Raw genomic sequence first — 26,268 nt, 5'->3', positions numbered from 1 at the left:
GTGAGTCTGCTGATCTTGGGAAAGTAGTGAAATAAGTGCATCTGCTTTTCTCTCTATCATTTTTTTGCTACTATTAACAATGGTAGTCTTTGTGGCAAACCAGTAAGCCCAAACACAGTTTTATTTTCTTTGGTTTGAAACATGTTTCGACCTTGTCATTTTCAAAAAGCAAAACCAGCCACATTTCTGTTGGCCCATGCCATATTATTTTTGGCTGAGGACAGAAGAATAACCACCAAAAATTTGTGGTACTTTGTTTTATTGAGTTAGGACTATGGAAAAAGGACATATTTATATGCTTGTCAGTTCCAGAAGAAAATAATGCGCTTGCTTGTTGCTGAATCTTCCCTAGCAAATTACATGGCCAACTGTCACCTAAAATGCACTTTGGACTCAAGCATTTGAATCTTTCAGGGAGTTTGTAAGCATGTTTTCTGATATATCTGGAAATTGAGACACAGTATTCTTTGGAACGTGATGCATTGTTACTGAGGACCCAGCGGGAGATGTATTTTTAAAAAAAATTATGAATGGTAATGCCTTAGTATAGAAAATGTTATTCCCTAGAGTCTGCGGAGATCATGATACTGAATGCTAAATATGTGACTCTACCTGGTGTGTGATTGACTTTAGCTTCTTTTGTTTATTTTTCCTTATTTAATGAGGTTTATATCCTTTAAGAACGTGAACACACGGATATAAAATTTGCTAATCATACCATATCAAGTTTGTATAATGCATCTGCTAAAGAAAATTTGCGTGCTTTACAAATATAATTAAAGTTCCCTGTTGATACAAATACTTTTATCTCAATTTGACAGGTGAATTTAGTGAAACATCTACATTAAATGACTTGTTCAAAATTTGATGAGCCAATGGGCATTACACAAAATAAAAGTACTAGCCTAATGTTTGTCATTCCATGAAGGAAGCACTGTCAGCTTGTGTTCTGTTTTGTGTGCTCAGGAATTTGTTAATAAAATTGACATGATTGAGTCAACGTTGAAAGAAATGAAAGATATAGAAGCTACCTTAAGAAGTCAACCGGTCACAGGAGTTAAAACATGGCTGCAAACCAAGCTGGTGGACTATCAATCCCACTGGGAGAAATATAGCAAGCAGGTCAGTTTTTGGGTCATATTGTCTGAAGATCGGCCAGTTACTGATACAATCAATACACTGCCTAGGACAGAAATTGGTCTTCTAAACAGTATGGGATTCAGATTTCGGAGTGGGAAGGTAGACATTCTAGGTTGATATTTGAGAATGCTAATTTTAGGGATAATTTTATGTGTGTCTATACGTGGGATCTTTCCTGGAGGGCACCTATCCCAGTGCTGGGGCTGTTATGGTTGGGTGGGAAATGATGGTGTCAATGAATGAAGGGAGAGATGGGGATTTGAAGAGTTGAAATTTTATTTTTCAATTTTATCCCTTGTTTTTCACTCTCAACCTTCCCCTGAGTGCTGGCTGATTGACCTTGTTCAGAGACACATTAGTGCCACCTTTTTCCTTCCACACCCCATCTGACCCTGGCCCCTCCTTGTTTGGATATACAGTTCCTGACTGGCAGAACTCCTGAGAACTGCAGGAGAAAGTGGTCAAAGGGGACTGCTTGTCAATTGAGCTTGGGCCTAAGTACATGACACAGTGTACTCCCTTGCTCTGCATAACAGCAGGACTTGGTTCTCCCTGGTCTGGTGGGCCTGAGAATTTGCCATAGCCTAGGGACTTAGCCTGTAAAAAGGAATGAACAGATTTAAGGGGAACTATGTGGTTATATTGTGCCTACTTTGTGTCATTCATTGTACTAAGAACTGGGGTGACAGGGAGTAGGTGCTACAAGTCCCTGCTAATGGGCCAGGGACAGATGATCAGGTTTGTGCATTGTATGTATATTCTGTTAACCTTTTATCATTTTTTAGTCTTTGTTGCTAATTAGTAGCATCAGCAGCTACTTCTAATCAATTTTTGTAATGTTGGTTGGAGTTTCCTGTAGGGGTTTGCAAAGGTATATGTTTTCCATTTATCCATAGTCTAATCTCTCCTCTGTGGAAGTGAAAGTTGGGGGTAGGTAATAGTGTACTTGTGGGCCTGTGTAATCCTGCCTGGGAATAGTTTTCTAGGATGAGTGGATCAAGTGTTTGTGAATCAGGGGAAGTCTAGATTTGGTTCCTTCTGGAATAAATTTTTTTTAATAGATGAATTTTAAAAAATAGTAACTTTAAACATGTAAATCTGTTATGGGTTGTAAATAAAACAGAAATAACCTCCTATAATCTTGAACTAGAAGATTTTTATATATTTGAGTTTGTATCAGAACACTTATTTTTCTGAAAAAAAAAATTAAATTCTCTTTTTAAAATTAGAAATTCAGCCACACCAGCAATCTTTTTCAAATAGCAGACAACTTGAGATGCTATCTTGTGAAAAAACTCCTGTCGATGGATTTTTCTTTTTTCTTGATGTGTTTTTTTTCCTTTGCCAGATTGCTTTACAGAAGAATAGGTTGTCTGAAAGTCAGGAAAAAGCTGTGAACCTGAAGAAGGATTTGGCGGAGATGCAGGAGTGGATGACTCAAGCTGAAGAAGAGTACTTGGAGAAAGATTTTGAGTATAAATCACCAGAAGAACTTGAGAGTGCGGTTGAAGAAATGAAGGTAAACATATCCAAATTTGGAAATAAAAGTTTGATTGCGAAAACTAAAACTTTTTGCTTTTTAGGAGAGCATGTGAAGCTACAAATTGAGAATTAGAGTTCTCCTGTTTCTTCTCTATCTACCCCAGCAGTAAGTAAGCAGAGAGTAAGCACTTAACAAATGTCACAGTTATCATTATTACTATATGATAATATAATAGTAATGTCAGTATTACTGTTAGATCTCACTTATTCCAAGGGGCCAAATAAGCCTGCACACAGGACACCTGCTATGGTTTTTTCCTTAGATCTCCATTTTCCATTTCCATCATTATTCCTTGATTCAGTCTGAAGAACACTGATTGATAGCTCACTCTTAGAACACCAGGCAGGAGTTCAGCAGATCTGGCCTCAAGAGATCCTGAAGAGCTAACAAGCTTAACTTCAATTCTGTTAAGATCGTTTTCTTCAATCTTTTTATATATTGTGTAAAGTATAAATGGCAGGGATTTTTTAATAGGTGGTGAGCAGAAAGTACCTGTAGTGGATAGAGCATAGGCCTGGCTCAGCCATTTGTCTGCTGTGTCACTTTACTTCTCTGGGCCTCAGTTCCCACATCTGTAAAATGAGGATTAAGACTGTGAGCCCTCTGTGGGACAGGGACTGTGTCCAAACCTATTACTTGTATCTACCCCAGCACTTAGAACAGTGCCTGGCACATAATTAGTGCTTAACATACCTTTATTACAAGGCTAATAGTTATGATTTTAAAGGGCATTTTAATGCACTTGAGAGAACTAAGCAGAAATTATTGAGAAATGAACCAGCTTCCAAGTTCACTGGAAGGCATAACTCAGACTGAATTATACATGACTTGCTGAAGTGTATTCAGTGAAAGTTAAGTTAGGTTCTTACTATGGTATTGAAAGTGACAATGACAACTTTTCTACCAAAGCCCTTTGCCCCGCTTAACATGCTTACATTTTTGCTATGACCATTGTGATAAAAGCATATGCTGAATAACCTCTGATTGTGAATTTTTTCAAAGTAGGAAATACTTTTAGGAGTGTACTAATGTCTGTTAAGTGAGTAAACTAGTTTTAGTAGTAGATTATTTGGACACCAATGGTTTCTCATAAATCATCTTGTCAGTAGGGTGGTTTTTAGGTTAGTAAAAAATAATGCAGGCAAATCATTTATGTTAAAAAAATTAGACATGAATGAATGTTTTTAGAAAGCAGACTGTTGAAGACGTTGATCCTTCTTTGTCTCTTTTGTGAACAGAGAGCGAAAGAGGATGTGTTGCAGAAAGAGGTGCGAGTGAAGATTTTAAAAGACAACATCAAATTGTTAGCTGCAAAAGTGCCATCTGGTGGCCAGGAACTAACATCTGAGCTGAATATTGTGTTGGAGAACTATCAACTTCTTTGTAATCGAATTAGAGGGAAATGCCATACTCTAGAGGTATATATATGTATATGTCTTTTTCAATTTATATTCAAAAAATGCACCCAGGCATAGGTATGCACTTGAGAATTGAATTTTGTGATTAACCAGCTCTATTCACAAAGAATAATCAGAGGAAAAAGTGAAATGGGAAAAAAGTATCTGTTTCATTGGCAAATTCCTGAACTGAGAGAACTGCGATGAGGACCCTCTCTTTTTTATTTGCACTGAATCTTCTTGCTGTGCAAATTGTAGTGTGGACATTTTTCACCTAAAGAATTGAGGGTAAATAGACTCACAGTCTATTAAATTAGAGCTTAAAGTGAGTGGGATTCTTAATTCTAGAGAAGATATAATACATCTGTATTATGTATTGTATAAAGTATAATGTATTGTTTTCCTATGGACTGATTTTTATATATTTCCAATCCTGTTCTCTAGGAAGTATGGTCTTGCTGGATTGAATTACTTCAGTATTTGGATCTGGAAACAGCTTGGCTGAACACTTTGGAGGAGAGGGTTCAAAGCACAGAAACCTTGCTTGATAAAGCAGATGCTGTCAATGAGGCCCTTGAGGTAAGTGCTTAGTACAGTGCTCTGAGGACAGTAAGCGCTCAATAAATAAGATTGAATGACTATTGGCAGTTTGTTTTATTGACTTTTCACTTTATCCTTTCACTTTTTCTTACGAGGGATAGGTTTGAGTGGAATAAGAGGGGTGGGTCTAAAAGGGGAAAAGGATATCACAGGGAGATATTTTAAAGCACCTGGTAGCTAGAAAAGCAACTTTTCATTATATAGCAGTAATAGAGGTACTCATAAAACCCTATTTATCTGAATAAGCACAAGAGTCCTTTACAAGCTCATTGTTCATCACTGCACACCTGTGAGGTGGACAGATTTCTCTGACTTGTTTTACTATCATCATTGTAGAGATGATGATGATGATATTGGAAAATTGAGCTTCTTTCCAGCGATTACATAGCAAAGTCAAGAGCAAAGCCAGGGCTAAAACCGAATCTCTAACCTTGATTTTTTTTGTCATTATCATTTACTTATTGGAGAAGCAGCGTGGCTCAGTGGAAAGAGCACGGGCTTTGGAGTCAGGGCTCATGAGTTCGAATCCCAGCTCTGCCACTTGTCGGCTGTGTGACTGTGGGCAAGTCACTTAACTTCTCTGTGCCTCAGTTCCCTCATCTGTAAAATGGGGATTAAGATTGTGAGCCCCACGTGGGACAACCTGATTCCCCTATGTCTACCCCAGCGCTTAGAACAGTGCTCGGTACATAGTAAGCGCTTAACAAATACCAACATTATTAATTGTAGGTTGACACTATAATCTTTAGTCTGAGTTTTAATTCAACATTTATTGGATTTCAACAATGTGCCACTATAGAAGGTTGTATTAAACGGTTTTCTGTCTGTTGGGTTCTCAGGACTGTCGCTATGGAACTCAATTTAAGGCAAAAAAAAAAGTTTGCCTCACCTCCCCTGGGCTGGTCCTGCCCTCCATAGTCTTGCCTTTCAGGCACACCCCTTTTAGGGGAAGGATGAGTCAGCATGGTGTAATGGATAGAGCATGGGCCTGGAAGTTAGGTCATGGGTTCTAATCACAACGCTGCCACTTGTCTGCTGTGTGACCTTGGACAAGTCACTTCACTTCTCTGTGCCTCAGTTCCCTCATCTGTAAAATGGGGATTGAGACTGTAAACCCTATGTGGGACAGGGACCTGATTTGGTTGTATTCATCCCAGCGCTTAATTCAGTGTCTGTCACACAGTAAATGCTTAACAAACAACACAATTATTATTATTATTATTATTAGGTCAAAAAGGTGCTCTCACTGAGTTCACTCTCCCCACGTGGTCAGTGACTCCTAGGACCTGGAGTGATTGAAGCTTAGATAGTTGTCACTGGAGCTAGGCTGGAGGGATTCTCCACCCCTTACTCCCTGCCCTGTCGCATGATTTAAAGGGTGAAAAGTTGAGAACAGTGATTGATTGTGTTTCATTGTTTTTTGTTTTATTTATTAATTCACTTAATTATCTCTCCCACTCCTAATTTACCTTGCTAATGTCCTATTACATCCCAGTTCACACATTTCACTTCTCTCATGCCAACCTCTTCTCCATACCTCAGTCGTCGATATCACTGCCGGCCTTCCCCACTTAGTCCCTCTTGTCTGGAACCTCTGGTCCCGATCTGTAATTTATTTTAACATCTGTCTCCCTCACCAGACCTTTAGCTCCTTATGGTCTGGGATTGTGTCTACCAACTCTATTGTATTTTCTCAAACACTTAGTATAGCTCTCTGCACTCGGTAAGTGCTCAGTAAATACCTTTGATTGATTGAAATTTTCATTTATATTTATCAAAGTAATTGCTTCAGTAGTATTTGAAGTGTGGAATATAACTAAGGCAAATGCCTATTGTCAAACTAAAATGGGTTTTATTAATAATAATAATAATAATAATGATGTTGGTATTTAAGTGCTTACTATGTGCAGAGCATTGTTCTAAGCGCTGGAGGAGATACTGGGTGATCAGGTTGTTCCACATGGGGCTCACAGTTTTAATCCCCATTTTTCAGATGAGGTGACTGAGGCGCAGATAAGTGACTTGCCCACAGTCACACAGTTGAAAAGTGGCAGAGCCGGGATTAGAACCCATGACCTCTGACTCCCAAGCCTGTGCTCTTTCCACTGAGCCACGCTGCTTTTAAAAGAGAATGTGAAGAATGGGACAACAAAAGGGATGCTGAGCTATCACCTTGCATGGTAAAATAACTTTAGTGCCTTCACTTTTGTTATTTCTCTCATCCCTGTTTAGTCCTTGGAATCTGTTCTGCGCCACCCAGCAGATAATCGAACTCAGATCCGTGAGCTGGGTCAGACATTGATTGACGGAGGGATTCTTGATGACATCATCAGTGAGAAGTTAGAGATTTTCAATAGCCGCTATGAAGAACTGAGCCATTTGGTAAGTATTGGTGTTTGGATTGTGATAAATATTTTCCTTGTTAGATGGACTAGGGGATGCCCTGTCCTCTTTTCTTCAAAGTAGGCAGAAGTGAGGAAGAGTGGTACGACCATCCTTCCCATCTCTCAGGACTGCAACCTCCGTGTCATCTTTGACTCGGCTCTCTCGTTCACTCCACACATCCAATCCATTACCAAAACCTGCCAGTCTCACCTTTATAATATCGCCAAGATCCGCCCTTTCCTCTCCACCCAAACAGCTATCTTACTGCTACAGGCTCTCATAATATCCTGGCTAGATTACTGTGTCAGCCTGCTCTCTGATCTCCCTTCCTCCTCTCTCTCCCCACTCCAGGCTATTCTTCACTCCGCTGCCTGGCTCATCTTCCTGCAGAAACTCTCTGGGCATGTCACTCCCCGTCTTAAAAACCTCCAGTGGTTGCCTATCAACCTTCGCACAAAACAAAAACTTCTCACTCTAGGCTTCAGGGCTCTCCATCACCTTGCCCCTTCCTACCTCTCCTCCCTTCTCTCTTTCTACCGCCCACCCCGCACGCTCCGCTCCTCTGCCACCCACCTCCTCACCGTCCCCTGTTCTCGCCTATCCCGCTGTCGACCCCTGGGCCACGTCCTCCCGCGGTTCTGGAATGCCCTCCCTCCTCACCTCTGCCAAACTAATTCTCTTCCCCACTTCAAAACCCTACGTAAAGCTCACCTCCTCCAAGAGGCCTTCCCAGACTGAGCTCCCCTTTTCTCTCTGCTCCCTCTACCCCCCCACCACCTCTCCACAGCTAAACCCTCTTCTCCCCCCTTTCCCTCTGCTCCTCCCCCTCTCCCTTCCCATCCCCTCAGCACTGTACTCATCCGCTCAACTGTATATATCTTCCTTACCCTATTTATTTTGTTAATGAGATGTACCTCATCTTGATTCTATTTATTTGCTATTGTTTTAATGAGATGTTCTTCCCCTTGATTCTATTTATTGCCATTGTTCTTGTCTGTCCGTCTCCCCCGATTAGACTGTCAGCCCCTCAAAGGGCAGGGACTGTCTCTATCTGTTACCGATTTGTACATTCCAAGTGCTTAGTACAGTACTCTGCACATAGTAAGCGCTCAATAAATGCTATTGAATGAATGAATAAAATAGGAAAGTGAACTTTAGGATGGAGTGAGGTGGAGAAGAATTCAAACCACAAAGAGACAGAACCAGAGCTAGATTTTTTTGTCTGCTAGCAGATGAAAGACCTGTAAAGATATTTTCAAACAAATTTAATCTTCCTTCTGATCATATATTTGAGTGAGGGGGGTAGAATGCACAAATAACTTTATAGGTTTTAAGTGATAGTGTTTTGCAGTACACTTAATTCTGCCAGAATTAGGGAACACTATTCTGACAGTAGAAACCTGTCTGGATACTCTAGAATATAGAGTCAGAAGAAATGATTGCTTCTGAGCATGTGTGCAGAGCTGCATCACAAATTTTCTGTAATAATAATAATGGTACTTGTTAAATGCTTACTATGTGCCAAGCACTGTTCTGAATGCTAGGATAGATACAAGTTAATCAGTTTGGACACAGTCCATGTCCCACATGGAGCCCACAGTCTTCATACCCATTTTACAGATGAGGGAACAGGCTCAGAGAAGTTGTGACTTGCCCAAAGTCAAGCAGCAGACATGTGGCATATCTGGGTTTATTACTTAGGTCCTTCTGACTCCCAGGACTGTGTGCTATCCACTAGGCCACACTGTTTCTAACATAAAATTTTGCAACAGTGCTCCTCAAGGATACAGGTTTTATATATTTCCCATTTATATCTCTAATCTTATGAGGTGGGCTAGTCGATAAAAAGAACACAGGACCAGGAGTCTGGAGACCTGGGTTCTCATCCAAGCCCTGCCACTGGCCTATTCTTTTCTATTCAGTCATAATTATTGAGCACTTACTATGTGCAGGACACTGTATTAAGTTTTTGGGAGAGTACAAAGCAGCAGTAAACAGACACATTCCTTTCCCACAATGATCTTACAGTCTAGAGGGCCTGCTGTGACACCTTGAAAAAGTCACTCAATCTTGTTTCTCCTCTTCTCATCTGGCATCTGGCTCAGTGCTCAACAAAAAGCAGGTACAAAGTAATGACTTAAACATAGAGAGTTAACTTTTGTACTTGATAATGGCATCATTGATCTTGAAATTAATTTATGAGTGGGTGTGAAACTAAAAAGGCCCATGTGAGACCCAAAGTAGAATGTAAACTTGTTGTGGGCGGGGAATGTGGCTCCCAACTCTGTTGTATCTCCCAAGCACTAAATATAGTGCTGTGGACACAGGAAACACTCAATAAAAACCATCGATTGACTAAATCCCAACTGCACTTTGCCCTCATAAAAGCTGTCCCCTGTTATGCTGTCGTGTATATACATGTAAATGTACCTGCAGGATTTATTGTTTTTTATTTAAGCTAATGTTTATATTAAGGACTTTATTTTTATCCACATTTCTTTTCCATGTAGGCAGAGAACAAGCAGATTTCTTTGGAGCAGCAACTGCAGACCCTGCAGGACACGGACCACATGCTGCAAGTCTTGCAGGAGAGCCTAGCTGAATTGGATAAACAGCTAACAACATACTTGACAGATAGGGTTGATGCCTTCCAGGTCCCACAAGAGGCACAGGTATTTCTCAGCAATTTTGCCCCCACAAAATTTTCAGATTGTCAAGTAGAGAAGCATTGTGGCCTAGTGGAAAAAAGACGGACCTGGAAGTCAGAGGACCTGGGCTTTAAACCCAGCTTTGGTATATGCATGCTGCGTGACCTTGAGCAAATCACTTAACTTTTCTGTGCCTCAGCTCATTTGTAAAATGGAGATTAAATACCTATTCTCCCTTTCTTAAGATTGTGATCTCTTTGTGGGAAAGGGACTGTGTCTCACCTCATTTATCTTGTATCTACCTCTGTGCTTGGCTTGGCACATAAGTAAGCCCTTACAGATACCACAGTTACCAGTTCTAGGAGATTATACTGTTGCTATCAAAGCTATGAATTTTTGGGTTTGGGTTTTTATGTAACCGTTTACACCTACTAGTCAGTATAATTTGGGTTTGTATGCATCCTGCCTATGCCTTTTTCACCTATTTCTTTATCGATCAGTCAATCAGTGGTATTTATTGAGCTCTTACTGTTCAGAACACTATACTCTGTATTCATAAGAGATTTGGTAGAAGTGTTCCCTGCTGACAATGAGTTTACAGTCTAAATGGGGAGAACAACATTAATAGATAAATTACAGGTAAGTACATAAGTGCTATGGGGCCTATGGGGCTGAGGGAGGGGTGAACAAAAGGTGCAAATCCAAGTACAAGGGCGACAACAGAGAAGGAGTGGGAGTAGAGGAAATGAGGATTTAGGGAAGGATTCTTGGTGGAGATATGATTTTAATAAGGCTTTGAAGATGGGGAGAGTGATCATCTGTTGGATATGAAGAGGAAGGGTTTTCCAGGTCAGAGGTGGGATGTGGGTGAGAGGTTAGAGGCAAGATGGATGAGATTGAGGTGCAGTGAGTAGATGTGCATTGGAGGAGAGAGGTGTGGGGGCTGGGTTGTAGGAGAGCAACGAGGTGAAGTAGAAGGGGACAAGGTAATTGAGTATTTTAGACCTGATGGTAAAGAATTTCTGTTTGCTGTGGAAGGGGATGGGCAACCACTGGAGGTTTTTGAGGAGTGGGAAAACATGGCCTGAATGTTTTTGTAGAAAAATAATCTGGGTAATAGAGTGAAGTGTGGACTGGAGAGGGGAGAGACAGGAGGTGGGGCATGAAGCAGATGAGACCCCCTTTAGAGAGAGTGGTAGGGGAGGCAGCATCATCGGGGAGAGCTAGGTTTCACTGATGGTGAGGAGGAGCAATGATTGGGTTAGGAATTGGTTAAGGATGAATGAATGAAGTGGGGATTCCACAGACCACATTTGACTGAGGCTGTGGTTGGAGGGTGTGGAGGATGGGATGGCAAGAAAGGTTGGAAGGGTTTAGATGAGAGTGAGCTGATAGGGGCTAGTGTAGGGGGAGGGGAGTGTGGTGCTGGGACATGATAACAGAGATGGGGTGGGGGAGGAAGGAGTAGATGACAACCAGGTGCAACAACAGATGGCAACAAGAGGTGGGGAAGAATTGGATGGAGGAGGATGAGGGAAGATAATGGGAAAGAAGGAGAGGGAGGGGGATACTGGAAACAGAGGAGATGGATGGACTGATTGGAGGGAGGGGTTTGAGGGGACATGGTGGTGTCAGAAGTTTCAGGATTTTAGGTAAAATTGTTAGCAGGAATAATTGCTTCATCCTGTTGACAGGATTGATTAGTATGTATCTCTCCCAGTGCTTAGTACAGTGCCTGGCACATTGTAAGCACTTAAATACTATTAAAAAAACAAACAAAAAAGCACAGGTGAAATGAGTCTTCATATGTGGGCAGAGAGATCAACTGTCAGTAACTCAGTGGAAATTATTGAGCATTTAACTGTGTGCAGAACACTGTACTAAGCCCTTGGGAAAGTACCATACAATTTGGAAGGTAGACAAGATCTCTGCCCACAAGATGCTTATACTGTACAGTGTACAGCAGTTCTGTGGGAAAAGGTATGTATTTTTGGTGTGAGTGGGATAAAAACACCTAGAGGTCTTTGAGACTAGGTAAAGGAAAAATGGGAAAAAACTAAAAAGAGAAAACAACTTAGGTCAAGTGTTCCCTTTACTACATCGACCTGCAGCCCACCCCAATCACTTGGTGCTCAACCAGAACTGACCATAGGCAGCTCAGGATGAACTGGCAATTTGAAACCACCTGTCCCAGCTCAGGTGGGGGCTTCTGTCCTTTAAACTGCTGCCCCTGGCTGCCTGTTCCCCCAGAATCAACTCCATCAGCTTTGGCTCTGGGTCAAAATTGGCCCTGCACCACCAATTACCATCAGACCAGCAGAGTAATAATAATTGTGGTATTTGTTAGGTAGTTACTATGTGCCAGACACTATACTAAGTGCTGGGGTGGATACAAATAAATTGGTTTGGATGCAGTTCTTGTTCCATATGGGGCTCACAATCTTAATCCCCATTTTACAGATGAGGTAACTGAGGTACAGAGAAGTATAGTTGATTTGTTCAAGGTCACGCAGCAGACAAGTGTTCTTCTGAGTCCCGGGCCCATGCTCAATCCACTAGGCGGTGCCGCTTCTTCCATTAGGCCATGGCTTTGAGATCATTGTCCAGTTTACCTTGCTCTAGGGTCAGCCCTGCCACTAGACAATCTTTCATCTTCCTTTTTCCCGTCGAACACAGAACTGTCATTAACCCAAGTGCTAGGGTGTGGGATATAAGTCTTTATGCAACTAGGCGCTCTTATTTTCCTTTTCTCACATTCTTTTTCCCTGTGCTCTTCTATCTCCTTGTAACTGTTTTCTAGAAAATTCAAGCAGAGATTTCATCCCATGAGCTAACACTAGAGGAGCTGAGGAGAAGTGTGCGATCCCAAGTACCATCCACTCCAGAAGGCAGAAGCCCTCGAGGAGGCAGTCAGCTGGATGTGTTACAGGTAAAAGGACACTTAAATTACTTATGACTTTTTAAATAAGATTTTTGGCTTGGGTTAGCAGGGCACTTATTGGCCAAAAAGGTATGGGGCAAAAAGAGTGTTTCTGACCCAAATTTGCATGGGGCAAATCTAACATTTAATGTTAGCCCCAGTGTGCAGGAAACTTCCTGGGCAGAGAGAGAACATTTCTTGAACCAGCACCACAAATTGCACCTCAGTCCTGGGAACTGTGATGTCTGCATGTCTGCCAGCCTAAGGACTCACTTTCAGGGCCAGAAAATTTGTCTGCATTACCTCAACCTAACGTTTTCCAATTGTTCTGAGAAATCTATGATAAACACACTAGCTGAAAATCCCATTTCATTGGGATGAAAACGAGGATGCAGTTTTTGAGTTCTTATGGAATATTGCATTCTGAATTGATTAATTAGGGGATTTTTTACCATGTCAACTCATCTTCTGTGAGTATTCAGGGTTGCATAAGGCCCCTCGTGCCATGCCGAACACCATTACACAGTAAAACACCGGTAATGCACTGCATTGCTGTTTTTTGAGGAGTTAGGGGTTAGGAAACATTTTTAATTTTCAAGTGGAGTTAAAAAGTTTTGAAGAGGAACAGCATGGCCTAATGGAAAAAGCAAGGGCCCGGGAGTCAGAGTACTTAGAATCTAATCCCATTCCTGCCATTTATCTGCTGACAGTCAGTGGTATTTATTGAGCACTTACTATGTGCAGAGCACTGTACTAAGCACCTGAGAGAGTACAATATAACAATAAACAGATTGCCTGCTCACAACAAGCTTGCTCTACGACTTTGACCTTGGGTAAGTCACTTAACTTGTCTATGTCTCAATTATCTGTGAAATGGGATTAAATCCTCCTCCCTCTGATTTAGACTGTGAGCCCCATATGGGACAGGGAATATGTCCAAACAGATTATCTTGTATCTATCCCAGTGCTTAGTATTCAGTGCCTGGCACATAGTAAGCATTTAACAAGTACCATCATGATTATTATTATTATTATTATTATGATAAAAAGGAGGAGTAAGCAAAATTAAGATCTGGTTTCAATTAATATGCAATTAACCTTTAGTCAGGCAATCAGTTGTATTTATTGAGAACTTATTGCTTGCCGAGCCCTGTACTAAGTACTTAGGAAAGTACAATACACTAGATAGGTCCCTACCCACAAGGAGCTTAGAAGGGGAAACAGACATTAAAATTAATTTCAGATTGGGGAAATGGCAGAGGATAAGAACAAATGTTCATTTTAATTAACTCTTCCGTTTATGTTACTGTAAATTAACACCAGAGAGGTCCTAGATGCAGTAAATGGCACTTCTAGAACTGATATCTAAGAATGAGAGATCTGAATTCTAATGAAATTGGCCTAACTCTTCCCTTGAACCCAAACCATTCAAGTTACCTGGTTGTAGACATTTAAAGGCTGTCGTCTATAGCCTTAGAATTTTTGTTTTACTTACTTTCAGCACAGCTGGCTGTTCACCCACTAGGGATCAAATTCTCCAAATGAGACTCATGTTTTCTTGCTTTGGTAGGATTAATGACTCTCTCCTTCCCACCCACATTAAAAAAAAGGCAAACCCCCATTCCTTCCCTTTTCTTCACTTTTTAAATTTTATATCTTCAAAGCTTAAATTTAGAATTCCAGAATAGCTTCTCTGAAGTAGTGTATAGTTGATGTTGTAGTACTTAAGAATTAGGAATGGAAATTGATGTTTTATTGATTTTTTATTAACATTCACATCGTGAACAGAGGAAACTTCGTGAAGTGTTCACAAAGTACCAGCTTTTCCAGAAGCCTGCTAATTTTGAACAGCGCATGCTTGATTGCAAGCGAGTTCTAGATGGGGTAAAAGCAGAACTCCATGTTCTGGATGTTAAGGACACTGATCCAGATGTAATCCAGACTCACTTGGACAGATGTATGGTAAGATGAGATAATTCCATCATATGGAATAATGCTTTTCTGTAATACAAATTTTATCAAATGTTTCCCAGATTTTTGTGCACAATCAAAACACTGAGGCCTTATGTATGTGATGCATGTGCAGTACAGTAAATTTTTAGTTAACTTTAAGTGAGGGTTAAGGTTGAGCCCTATCTAAAAGTCATGGAATATACTCAAATTATTGCATGGTGGTAGTAAAAAATTTTTATAACCTAAGCAAATTTTTTAAGGACTATTATATCACATATCTACTGAATTCTGCTCAAGTCATAACCTACTCTGGTTATGTATAGGCAAAAATCAATCAATTCATTCATTCATTCATTCAATAGTATTTATTGAGCGCTTACTATGTGCAGAGCACTGTACTAAGCGCTTGGGATGAACAAGTCGGCAACAGATAGAGACAGTCCCTGCCGTTTGACGGGCTTACAGTCTAATCGGGGGAGACGGACAGACAAGAACAATGGCACTAAACAGCGTCAAGGGGAAGAACATCTCGTAAAAACAATGGCAACTAAATAGAATCAAGGCGATGTACAATTCATTAACAAAATAAATAGGGTAACGAAAATATATACAGTTGAGCGGACGAGTACAGTGCTGTGGGGATGGGAAGGGAGAGGTGGAGGAGCAGAGGGAAAAGGGGAAAATGAGGCTTTAGCTGCGGAGAGGTAAAGGGGGGATGGCAGAGGGAGTAGAGGGGGAAGAGGAGCTCAGTCTGGGAAGGCCTCTTGGAGGAGGTGATTTTTAAGTAAGGTTTTGAAGAGGGAAAGAGAATCAGTTTGGCGGAGGTGAGGAGGGAGGGTGTTCCAGGACCGTGGGAGGACGTGACCCAGGGGTCGACGGCGGGATAGGCGAGACCGAGGGACGGCGAGGAGGTGGGCGGCAGAGGAGCGGAGCGTGCGGGGTGGGCGGTAGAAAGAGAGAAGGGAGGAGAGGTAGGAAGGGGCAAGGTGATGGAGAGCCTTGAAGCCTAGAGTGAGGAGTTTATGTTTGGAGCGGAGGTCGATAGGCAACCACTGGAGTTGTTTAAGAAGGGGAGTGACATGCCCAGATCGTTTCTGCAGGAAGATGAGCCGGGCAGCGGAGTGAAGAATAGACCGGAGCGGGGCGAGAGAGGAGGAAGGGAGGTCAGAGAGAAGGCTGACACAGTAGTCTAGCCGGGATATAACGAGAGCCCGTAATAGTAAGGTAGCCGTTTGGGTGGAGAGGAAAGGGCGGATCTTGGCGATATTGTAGAGGTGAAACCGGCAGGTCTTGGTAACGGATAGGATGTGTGGGGTGAACGAGAGGGACGAGTCAAGGATGACACCGAGATTGCGGGCCTGCGGGACGGGAAGGATGGTCGTGCCATCCACGGTGATGGAGAAGTCTGGGAGCGGACCGGGCTTGGGAGGGAAGATGAGGAGCTCAGTCTTGCTCATGTTGAGTTTTAGGTGGCGGGCCGACATCCAGGTGGAGACGTCCCGGAGGCAGGAGGAGATGCGAGCCTGAAGGGAGGGGGAGAGGACAGGGGCGGAGATGTAGATCTGCGTGTCATCTGCGTAGAGATGGTAGTCAAAGCCGTGAGAGCGGATGAGTTCACCGAGGGAGTGAGTGTAAATGGAGAACAGAAGAGGGCCAAGAACTGACCCTTGAGGAACTCCAACAGTTAAAGGATGGGAGGGGGAGGAGGCTCCAGCGTAGGAGACCGAGAATGATCGGCCAGAGAGGTAAGAGGAGAACCAGGAGAGGACAGAGTCCGTGAAGCCAAGGTGGGATAAGGTATGGAGGAGGAGGGGATGGTCGACAGTGTCAAAGGCAGCAGAGAGGTCAAGGAGGATCAGAATGGAGTAGGAGCCATTGGATTTGGCAAGAAGGAGGTCATGGGTGACCTTAGAGAGAGCAGTCTCGGTAGAGTGGAGGGGACGGAAGCCAGATTGGAGGGGGTCTAGGAGAGAATGGGAGTTAAGGAATTCTAGGCATCGATTGTAGACGACTCGTTCTAAGATTTTGGAAAGGAAGGGTAGTAGGGAGATAGGACGATAACTGGAGGGGGAAGTGGGGTCAAGAGCGGGTTTTTTTAGGATGGGGGAGACGTGGGCGTGTTTGAAGGCAGAGGGGAAGGAGCCCTTGGAGATTGAGTGGTTAAAAATAGAAGTTAAGGAAGGGAGGAGGGCAGGGGCGATGGTTTTAAGAAGGTGAGAGGGAATGGGGTCCGAGGCGCAGGTGGAGGGGGTGGCACTTGCGAGGAGGGAGGAGATCTCCTCTGAGGATACTGCAGGGAAGGATGGGAAAGTAGGGGAGGGGGTTGTTGGGGGGGAGGGGAGAGGCGGAGGGGTGACTTTGGGGAGCTCAGACCTGATCGTGTTGATTTTCGTGAAGAAATAGGTGGCCAGATCATTAGGGGTGAGAGATGGGGGAGGGGGAGGAACAGGGGGCCTAAGGAGAGAGTTAAAGGTCCGGAACAATCGGTGGGGGTGATGGGCATGGGTGTCGATGAGGGAGGAGAAGAAGCTTTGCCTGGCGGAGGAGAGGGCAGAGTTAAGGCAGTTGTATTTATTGAGTACTTACTGTGTGCAAAGCAATGTACTGGGCACTTGGGAGAGTACAGTATAGCAGAGTTGGTAGTCATGAGTGTAAGAATATGCAAATATCTATTGAGGATTTGATGATGGAAAAAAATGATTATAGTTAAAACTATTATGTGCACATCTAAGGCTTTGTATTTATATTTACACAAGTACAGATATCACAGGATAGCAATTTCTGAGGTGCTCTCCTCAACTCTTTCTAGGAACTTGAGGTTTTGACTTCAACAGGTGAGAGTTGTTCATGGCCTGAGTGTGAAATGATAATAGGTCTAGTGGCTAAAGCTCCCAATAGCTGTAGCACAAACTGAAATTCATGTATCTCTTTGATAGATAATACCTTGGTTTTATTTTAGGCATGTTAGTGATTATGAAAAGTGTCAAGACATTTAGCCAAAATAGCTTTGATTTAAAAAATACTTTCCCATGCTGTTTTGTTCTTTCTAGTGAGCGTTCACTTTATGGATGTGTTTTATTTTCTCATTGTTGGTCCACATATTGTTATATCATTTAGAACAGGTTATAGAAAACTCTACCAAGTTCGTGAATGATAGCCATTATTTACAAAAGGACATTAACAGCAAATGTTTTTTATGACACTCAGTAACATTTAGCTTTAAGAACATCTTGTTTCCTAAGTCCATCATTTCATTTTACACTGTTCATTTTTTGACTTAGGTTTATTTAACACTTCAATCTGGTTTCAACCTAACTCTTAAACCGAAGAAAGGTAAAACATACTTTGGGACCTAGATATTCAGTTTTTAGCAATCCCAGGAAATTTTATGTCATCTAAATGACTGGTTATGGTAACTGCTCACTATAACATGTATTTTTCTTCTGTTTTCAGAAACTCTATAAAACATTGAGTGAGGTTAAGCTTGAAGTGGAGACTGTAATCAAAACAGGAAGGCAGATTGTCCAGAAGCAGCAAACGGACAATCCGAAAGGGATGGATGAACAGCTAACTGCTCTGAAGTTCCTCTATAATGACCTGGGGGCACAGGTTAGGAAAATGAACTATTTTTTTTCTGCAAACGAACCAACACGTCTTCATATGTTTAAAGAATCTTTAATTTACAGAAGAATATACAGTTTAACTTTGAAGCATATACATAACTTTGGCTGCTCTTTTTTTTTTTTTTTACAGTTCATGTTATCTTAGCATTAAAGTGAATGTTTTAGTGCATAAACACAGTTCTCCCATAATGCAGGGCTTCAAGTACCTGACGAACTTTACATTAAGGATGTTTCACCTTGTAGTATCAGCCCCTTGTCTGATACTGTGGATGTAGCCGTTGAAGCAGCGTGGCTCAGTGGAAAGAGCCTGGGCATCGGAGTCAGAGGTCACGAGTTCGAATCCTGGCTCTGCCCCTTGTCAGCTGTGTGACTGTGGGCAAGTCACTTCACTTCTCTGTCTCTCAGTTCCCTCATCTGTAAAATGGGGATTAACTGTGAACCTCACGTGGGACAACCTGATGACCCTGTATCTACCCCAGTGCTTAGAACAGTGCTCTGCACATAGTAAGCGCTTAACAAATACCAACATTATTATTCCAGCATGTTCCATCTGGATAGATGTGCACTTTCCAAAGAATGGTCTTGAATTCCCTGGCAGCTCTTGATCTTTAAAAAAATTTGGTCGAAAAATGTGTCTGGAAGAACTGAGTTTATACCCCTTTCTTGAGACTTAAAAGATGACATACATGTAGCCAACATTACGATTTACACTAAACATTTAAATAGCTTCTATTTTACTCATTTCAAGGCCATAAACTTTCCTCCCTAACTAAGGACTGGGGTTGATATAAGATAATCAGATCAGGCATAGTCCCTGTCACACAAGGGGCTTACATTCAAAGGGGAGGGAGAACAGGTATTTAATCCCCATTTTATTCATTTAATCATTCAATCGTATTTGAGTGCAGAACACTGTGTGCAGAGCACCGTACTAAGTCCATGGGAGAGTGCAATATAACAATAAACAGACACATTTTCTGCCCACAGCACGCTTGCAGTCTAGGGGGGAGACAACCGAGGATAGATGAATTATGTGACCTGCCCAAGGTCACATAGCAGGCAAGTGGTTTAACTGGGATTAAATGCCAGGTCCTCTGACTCCCTAGCCCATCACTTGTTCTACTAGGCCACGCTGCTTCTCAGTCTATCAATTGTATTTATTGAGTGCTTACTGTTTGCAGTCCACTATCCTAAGTGCTTGTGAGAGTACAGTACAAAAGAGTTGGTAGACATGTTCCTGGCCTACAACGAGTTTACAGTCTAGAGTAAGCTCCTTCTCCCTCCAGTTCTCTTACCATTAGATTAGACAATTGAGGACACATTTAACTAACTTGCCTAAAATCACAATGCCAAGTTAGTGCTGCAGCTGGGAGTCAACATTCATAGTCCCCAGATATCTAAACCAGTGCTTAACCCAAAGAGCAGTTCTGGAATTGCGCGGTAAGGCAAAGCATCAAGTTGGAAGGAAGTCCCACAGTCAGGAAATGGTTTTAAATCCCTCCAAGAGGCATCCATAATTTAGCCATTTTGGAAGATCCACAGGGAAAGGAGCTGTTAAGCCATTTACATTCAGCAGCTGGCTGGATCCAAAAGCTAAATGCCTTGATTCATTTGAGAATCTTTGCCTTGAAGCCAGGAATTGGGAAATTGAAATAGGTTGGGCACTATTGCAAAACTAGATTGGAAGTTGTTTTGTATCTTGCACCAGTTTATGAATATTAAAAATACCCAGAAGAAATAAGATGAAGTCTTATATAGCCCAGGGAAAAATTGTTTCTGCTGTCATTTTATATATCAGTAAGACTCAATAGGCACTGCATTTTTACGCAATTATAGATTTTCTGGTGTGAAATTATACTATAGGTTTGAAGTCAACTAACTTTAATGGCAGGTTTCATCTGAAATACATATTCTCGGGTGTTTTATTCCTATTAATAGAAATATATATATGTGTGTAAGACATTCTGGTCAGCCAGCCTTAAAGCCTTAATGGTGTCCAGTGTTCTAGGAATATCTATTAGAATGATTCTAAATTGCAGGTTGCTGACTCCATGCTCACTACTTCTTAAAATATATGGATGAGAATAAGTAATGCTGAAAAGAACCCAGTGTAAGTTGTATTAATTCAGAAGCAAATTATTTTTGTCCTAGTTCTTAAAATCTTGGCAACAAAGCTTTGTCATTATGATATTGCAATCAGAGGTATTGCAGTCATGCAAATCACATTTTGGTTCAATATGTTATCCAGAATCAGGTAGCTCACCTTATCAAGCAAATTTACCATTATAATATCTTTAATAAATGATCTTCTATTTCTTGATACCAGATCCTGATATCTGAAAATGATATTGAGTCACTTCTAAAATCAGATTGTCTGATTTTTCTCCAAAATTAAAAAAACACACCATAAAGTCCTTAAGACTCATGCCATGTGCATTTTTGATCTATTTTATATGTAATACAGCTACAATATATGTTCTTGGAAGGTACCAGCCAACTTTATATATAATGTATTTGGCATCACAGTATTAGAATTCATCAATTCTCCTAATGATTTGGGGGATAGTTTAGTTGCTTCCACATAAATGTGAATCTGCTTTTTTACCTCATACCTTTTGATATCTGGGGGGGAAGTGTACAAGAAATGCTTAGTAAATGTCAATAGCCATCAATAGGAGAACAAACACCAGCCAAAGAAAAAGGTAAGTGGATAGAAAAGGGCTTTTTGAACAGCTCTCTGCTTCTGCCATCATCAAACAGCTGCAGTCGTCCCAGTATTTTTGCCTTCTGTTCATTCATTGAATCATATTTGAGCGCTTACTGTGTGCAAAGCACTATACTAAGCACTTGGAATGTACAATTTGGCAACAGATAGAGACAGTCCCTGCCAAACAATGGGCTCTCAGTCTAAAAGATGATATTCAGAAACCACATCACTGAGGATTCTTATCCCTTCAAGAACCCTGCTTATTACCTTCTTTTTTAGCTCATTATTGCTCTGCCTTCAAACATTCCCACGTCTCCCCCATCCTAAAAAAAATCCTCTCTTGTCCCCACTGCCCCTTCCAGTTATCACCCTATCTCCCTCCTATCCTTCCTTTCCAAACTCCTAGAGCGAGTTATCTACACTAGCTGCCTCGAATTCCTCAACTCAACTCTCTCCTGGACCCCCTCCAATCTGGTTTCCGTCCCTTCCACTACACCGAAACTGTCCTCTCAAAGGTCACCCATGACCTCCTTCTTGCCAAATCCAATGGCTCCTACTCTATCCTAATCCTCCATGACCTTTTAGATGCCTTTTACACTGTTTACCATCCCCTTCTCCTCAACACATTATCCAACCTTGGCTTTATGGATTCCATCCTCTCCTGGTTTTCCTCTTATCTCTCTGGCCATTCATTCTCAGTGTCCTTCACCGGCTCCTCCTCTCCCTCCCATCCCCTTACTGTAGGGGTTCCTCAAGGGTCAGTTCTTGGTCCCCTTCTGTTCTCCATCTATACTCACTTCCTTGGTGAACTCATTTGCTCCCATGGCTTCAACTATCATCTCTATTCAGGTGACACTCAAATCTACATCTCCTCTCCTGTTCTCTCTCCCTCCCTCCAGGCTTGTATCTCCTCCTCCCTTCAGCACATCTCCACCTGGAAGTCTGCCTGCCATCTGAAACTAACATGTCCAAGACTGAGCTCCTTATCTTCCTTCCCAAACCCTGTCCTCTCCCTGACTTTCCTGTCACTTTGGACTGCACTACCATCCTTCCCGTCTCACAAGCCTGCAACCTTGGTATCATCCTTGACTCCGTGCTGTCATCCACCCCACACATCCAATCCGTCACCAAAACCTACTGCTCTCACCTTTACAACATCACCAAGATCTGCCCTTTCCTTTCATCCAAACCGCTACCTTGTTGGTACAATCTCTCATCATACCCCGACTGGATTACTGCATCAGCCTTCTTTCTGATCCCCCATCCTCCTGTCTCTCCCCGCTTAAGTCTATACTTCACTCTGCTGCCTGGATTATGTTTCTACAGAAACTCTCTGGGCATGTCACTCCCCTCCTCCAAAATCTCCAGTGGTTGCCTATCAACCTTCGCATGAAACAAAAACTCCTCACTCTTGGCTTCAAAGCTCTCCATCACCTTGCCCCCTCCTACCTCACCTCCCTTCTCTCCCTATACAGCCCAGCCGGCACACCCACTTCTCTACTGCTCACCTCCTCACTGTGCCTTGTTCTCGCCTGTCCCGCCACCAACCTCTGGCCCACTTCCTACCTCTGGCCTGGGGAATGCCGTCCCTCCTCTCATCCTCCAAACTAGCTTTCTTCCCTTCTTCAAAGCCCTATGGAGAGCTCACCTTACAAGAGGCCTTCCCAGACTATGCCCCCTTTACCTCTGCTCCTCCTCCCTATTGCCCCTATTTCCTCCCTCTGCTCTACCCCCTTCCCTGCCCCACAGCACTTGTGTATATTTGTACATATTTATTTCTCTATTTTATTAATGATGTGTATATATCTATGATTTTATTTATCTATTTTGATGGTATTGATGCCTATTTGTTTTGTTGTCTGTCTCCCTTCTAGACTGTGAGCCTGTTGTTGAGTAGGGAATGTCTCTATCTGTTGCCGAATTGTACTTTCCAAGGGCTTAATAATAATAACAATAATAATGGCATTTGTTAAGCACTTACTATGTGCAAAGCACTCTTCTAAGTGTTGGGGGGATACAAGGTAATCAGGTTGTCCCACATGGGGCTCATAGTCTTAATCCCCATTTTACAGATGAGGTAACTAAAGCACTGAGAAGTGCAGTGACTTGCCCAAAGTCACACAACTGACAAGTGGTGAAGCCGGGATTAGAACCCATGACCTCTGGCTCCCAAGCCCGGGCTCTTTCCACTGAGCCACGCTGCTTCCAGTGCTTTGCACACAGTAAACGCTTAGTAAATATGGTTGAATGAATGAATATTACAATTGAATTTTAGTGCCAGTATTACTCAGAGCAGTCTCTCATTTGGAGATAATGCTGCAAAGTAAATTTTGGCTTACGCATCTCCTTTTCTTTCCTCTTCAACCTTTAGAGTATTTTGACTGACTTGAATAAAGTGAGTAAAACTCATTCAATTTAGCATATCTCCAGTATATTAGCTGAAGATGCCTTTTGCTGAACAGGGTTTGAAAGATAACACTTCTGAAAATTAAATATTTACAAATGTTTACATTAAAAATGCAAAACCTTTTGTTGGTACATATTTACATTGCTGTTTGATCTTGTAACTATATATATTGTGTGTCTGTCTTTTTAAATATTTATATACCACATTTTGGTCAGTTGTTGGACTTTGTGGATATATTAGTGCATTATGCATTACTTCCTATGGGAAACTTTAGCTTTCAGGCATTCAGAGTGCTAATTGGGATGTGATAGCATTACTCTCTTTCTCTCATATTGCTGCATATATGCATATATTTTACATTGTATACAGATGAATGTTTAAATATGTGAATGTATACCGTGGCTAGTGGAAAGAGTACGGGCTTTGGAGTCAGGGCTCATGAGTTCGAATCCCAGCTCTGCCACTTGTCAGCTGTGTGACTGTGGGCAAGTCACTTAACCTCTCTGTGCCTCAGTTCCCTCATCTGTAAAAAATGGGGATTAAGACTGTGAGCCCCATGTGGGACAACCTGACTCCCCTGTGTCCACCCCAGCGCTTAGAACAGTGCTCTGCACATAGTAAGCGCTTAACAAATACCAACATTAACTTAGAGAGCTTTAGAAAATTCAGCAAGATTCCCCAAGTGTTACATTTCTCCAAGTGTTACAGTATGGCAGATTGTCACCAGTCCTGCAAAAGAGGGATATAGAACAAACATTGTTTTCATGGGGAACCAAGAGGGCTGTGACTGGGTCAATGAATGGATGATCCGGGGGAACAGAAAGTTGTCTGATTATTTGGAATGGAACTGGTTTTAACTTGAAGTACTGTTTTTGTAGGTGACAGAAGGAAAACAAGATTTGGAGCGTGCTTCACAGTTAGCCCGGAAAATTAAGAAAGAAGTGGCCTCCTTGTCTGATTGGCTATCTGTTACTGAGGCTGAGTTAGTCCAGAAGTCCACTGCAGAGGGTTCGGTTTCCGACTTGGATTCAGAAATTGCCTGGGCTAAAGTAAGTGGCTTATAAGTAAGTGTTTTATAATAGAGCTGTTTTCAGATCAATGGTAAGACAATGCATGTAAGTGTATGGGAAGGCATCCCACGGTACAGCTATTTATAAAAAGCCACATTTTGAGGAGCATATTATGGATGTTTTGTGAGATATACTTTACTCACATTGATCTTATCAAATTAATTTATGTCTCTCTCTCTTTTTGGACTGTATGCTCCTTGAGGGCGGGGATCATATCTTCCAATTCCTTTTTAGTCCTGTTGTTCAATAAGTGCTACTGATTAATTGATTAAAAATACCTTTTGTAGTGGCGAAGGGAATAAGGATGGCCATCATGCATGCTTATTTTCTAAACTGTCTGGAAAGGTGTTTTTGGGAGAGATGGGTTTTGAAGTGTTTTTCAGCAAGGATAATTAGCATGTGGGATGAGAGCTTAGAAGCCTGAGATAATAAAGCATGGAGTGATGAATGGAAAAAATGGACAGAAAAGTCTGGTAAAGAAGGTGCCACTGGTTCATCCAAGGGATTGGCCAGGAATACAGGGGAGGATGAAAATAGGAATGAGTAGCGTAATGTAAGGATTTGAAGCAGAGGCTTAGAATCTTGTTTTAAATGCTAATTGGCATTTTAAGCACAATGAATAATATGGTGTTACATGGAAACCATTTACTTACATTCCTATATACTAAGTGTATTCAAAGTCCTCAGGTTGAGTCGTTATGTTTAGTAGCTTTTTTCTTTTATTTTTTAAGATTTGCTAATTGCAGTAGTGTCACTGACTAGTATCTTTTTTTTTGTACAGGAGTTGTTTGGGAAATTTTTTTTTCTTTTACCTGAACTGCTATGTGTATTATGTGTTTGTGTGTGTATTTGCATGCACGTGCATGTGGTTATTCATATGAAGTATTTGGAGTTACAGCAGTCAAATGATCATCTGAGAGAATTCAGGAACTGCACAAAGCATATGTGTGTGTGTGTGTGTGTGTGAGTATACACACTTTGTTTACATTTGAAAAGAGACTTGAACATTCACTGAACTATGGAGGAATGTTATTAGCTGGCTTAGGTTTCAGAGGTGAGTGATAAGTGATAAGATAAGACTCCACTGAAGTGTGACTGTATTTTCCAGTAGGATATAAATTCACTACGCATGAGATTTAAAAAAAAAATGCTTGGGAAAGCTTCCACTTAAAAAGGTATAGAATCAGGGCTCAGTAGATTGGATATATTCTCTAGACATTCTCTCTCTGTGTCTCTCCTTATATACGAGTTGATCAGAATGGATCTTATATGAGTTCCTTGACTGCTTCTATATCTTCTGCCTCAATCAAATCATTATTATTATTATTATTATTATGGGTTATATTGAACTATTATTGTCTACATGTTTATGTGAATTCTGTGAAAACTACATGAGGTTTACTTCAGCAGTAACACAAAGGTGTTCCAGTAGTGAAATTAAATGTTGAATGTACATTCAGTATTATGTTATTGAAATTGAACCTTAAATTAAACCTAAAATTAATGTTTCATTCTATCATATTTTTTGTTTTAACCCAAACAATTTTCACCTTTCTCTTGAAGGCACAGAAAATGTGGTGACTTCCATGTAAACTAACCCTTTTGCCCACTCTTGATTAACTTCCTTTTTCTTTAAAGGAATTAAGCTTCCAACTGAATGTGAGAAAATGAACTTGGACTTGTATAAAAATGGGATTCTAACCATGTATGACGGTTAGAACCTAAAAAACCCTAATTTAAAAAATATCCTCAAGTCCACCTTTCAGTGGAATGGTTGTATTTGGTATTTTTTTGATAGGCTGTGTTCATAAAAAGCATATAGAGACTATCCCTGAAATACTGGGAAGCAGCATGCCTAGTGGAAAGAGCATGATC

General features: G+C 41.5%; 1 protein-coding gene across 4 annotated transcripts in view; it reads left to right on the top strand.

Moving 5' to 3' along the window:
* The window catches only part of UTRN (utrophin), a 609,179-nt gene that overhangs the window by 196,955 nt on the left and 385,956 nt on the right, over positions 1 to 26,268 (top strand). For all 4 annotated transcript variants that reach the window (XM_029047836.2, XM_029047843.2, XM_029047848.2 and 1 more), the window contains 10 exons: positions 967 to 1,122; positions 2,489 to 2,659; positions 3,922 to 4,101; positions 4,525 to 4,659; positions 6,913 to 7,062; positions 9,576 to 9,737; positions 12,514 to 12,642; positions 14,422 to 14,595; positions 18,040 to 18,195; positions 24,202 to 24,372. In XM_029047836.2, the coding sequence (XP_028903669.1) occupies positions 967 to 1,122; positions 2,489 to 2,659; positions 3,922 to 4,101; positions 4,525 to 4,659; positions 6,913 to 7,062; positions 9,576 to 9,737; positions 12,514 to 12,642; positions 14,422 to 14,595; positions 18,040 to 18,195; positions 24,202 to 24,372 (1,584 nt within the window). The remainder of the gene's footprint in view (positions 1 to 966; positions 1,123 to 2,488; positions 2,660 to 3,921; positions 4,102 to 4,524; positions 4,660 to 6,912; positions 7,063 to 9,575; positions 9,738 to 12,513; positions 12,643 to 14,421; positions 14,596 to 18,039; positions 18,196 to 24,201; positions 24,373 to 26,268) is intronic.

The sequence above is a fragment of the Ornithorhynchus anatinus genome, chromosome 2 (assembly GCF_004115215.2).
Source record: "Ornithorhynchus anatinus isolate Pmale09 chromosome 2, mOrnAna1.pri.v4, whole genome shotgun sequence".
Lineage (NCBI taxonomy): Eukaryota > Metazoa > Chordata > Mammalia > Monotremata > Ornithorhynchidae > Ornithorhynchus > Ornithorhynchus anatinus.
This window is presented reverse-complemented; position numbering and strand designations above follow the sequence as displayed.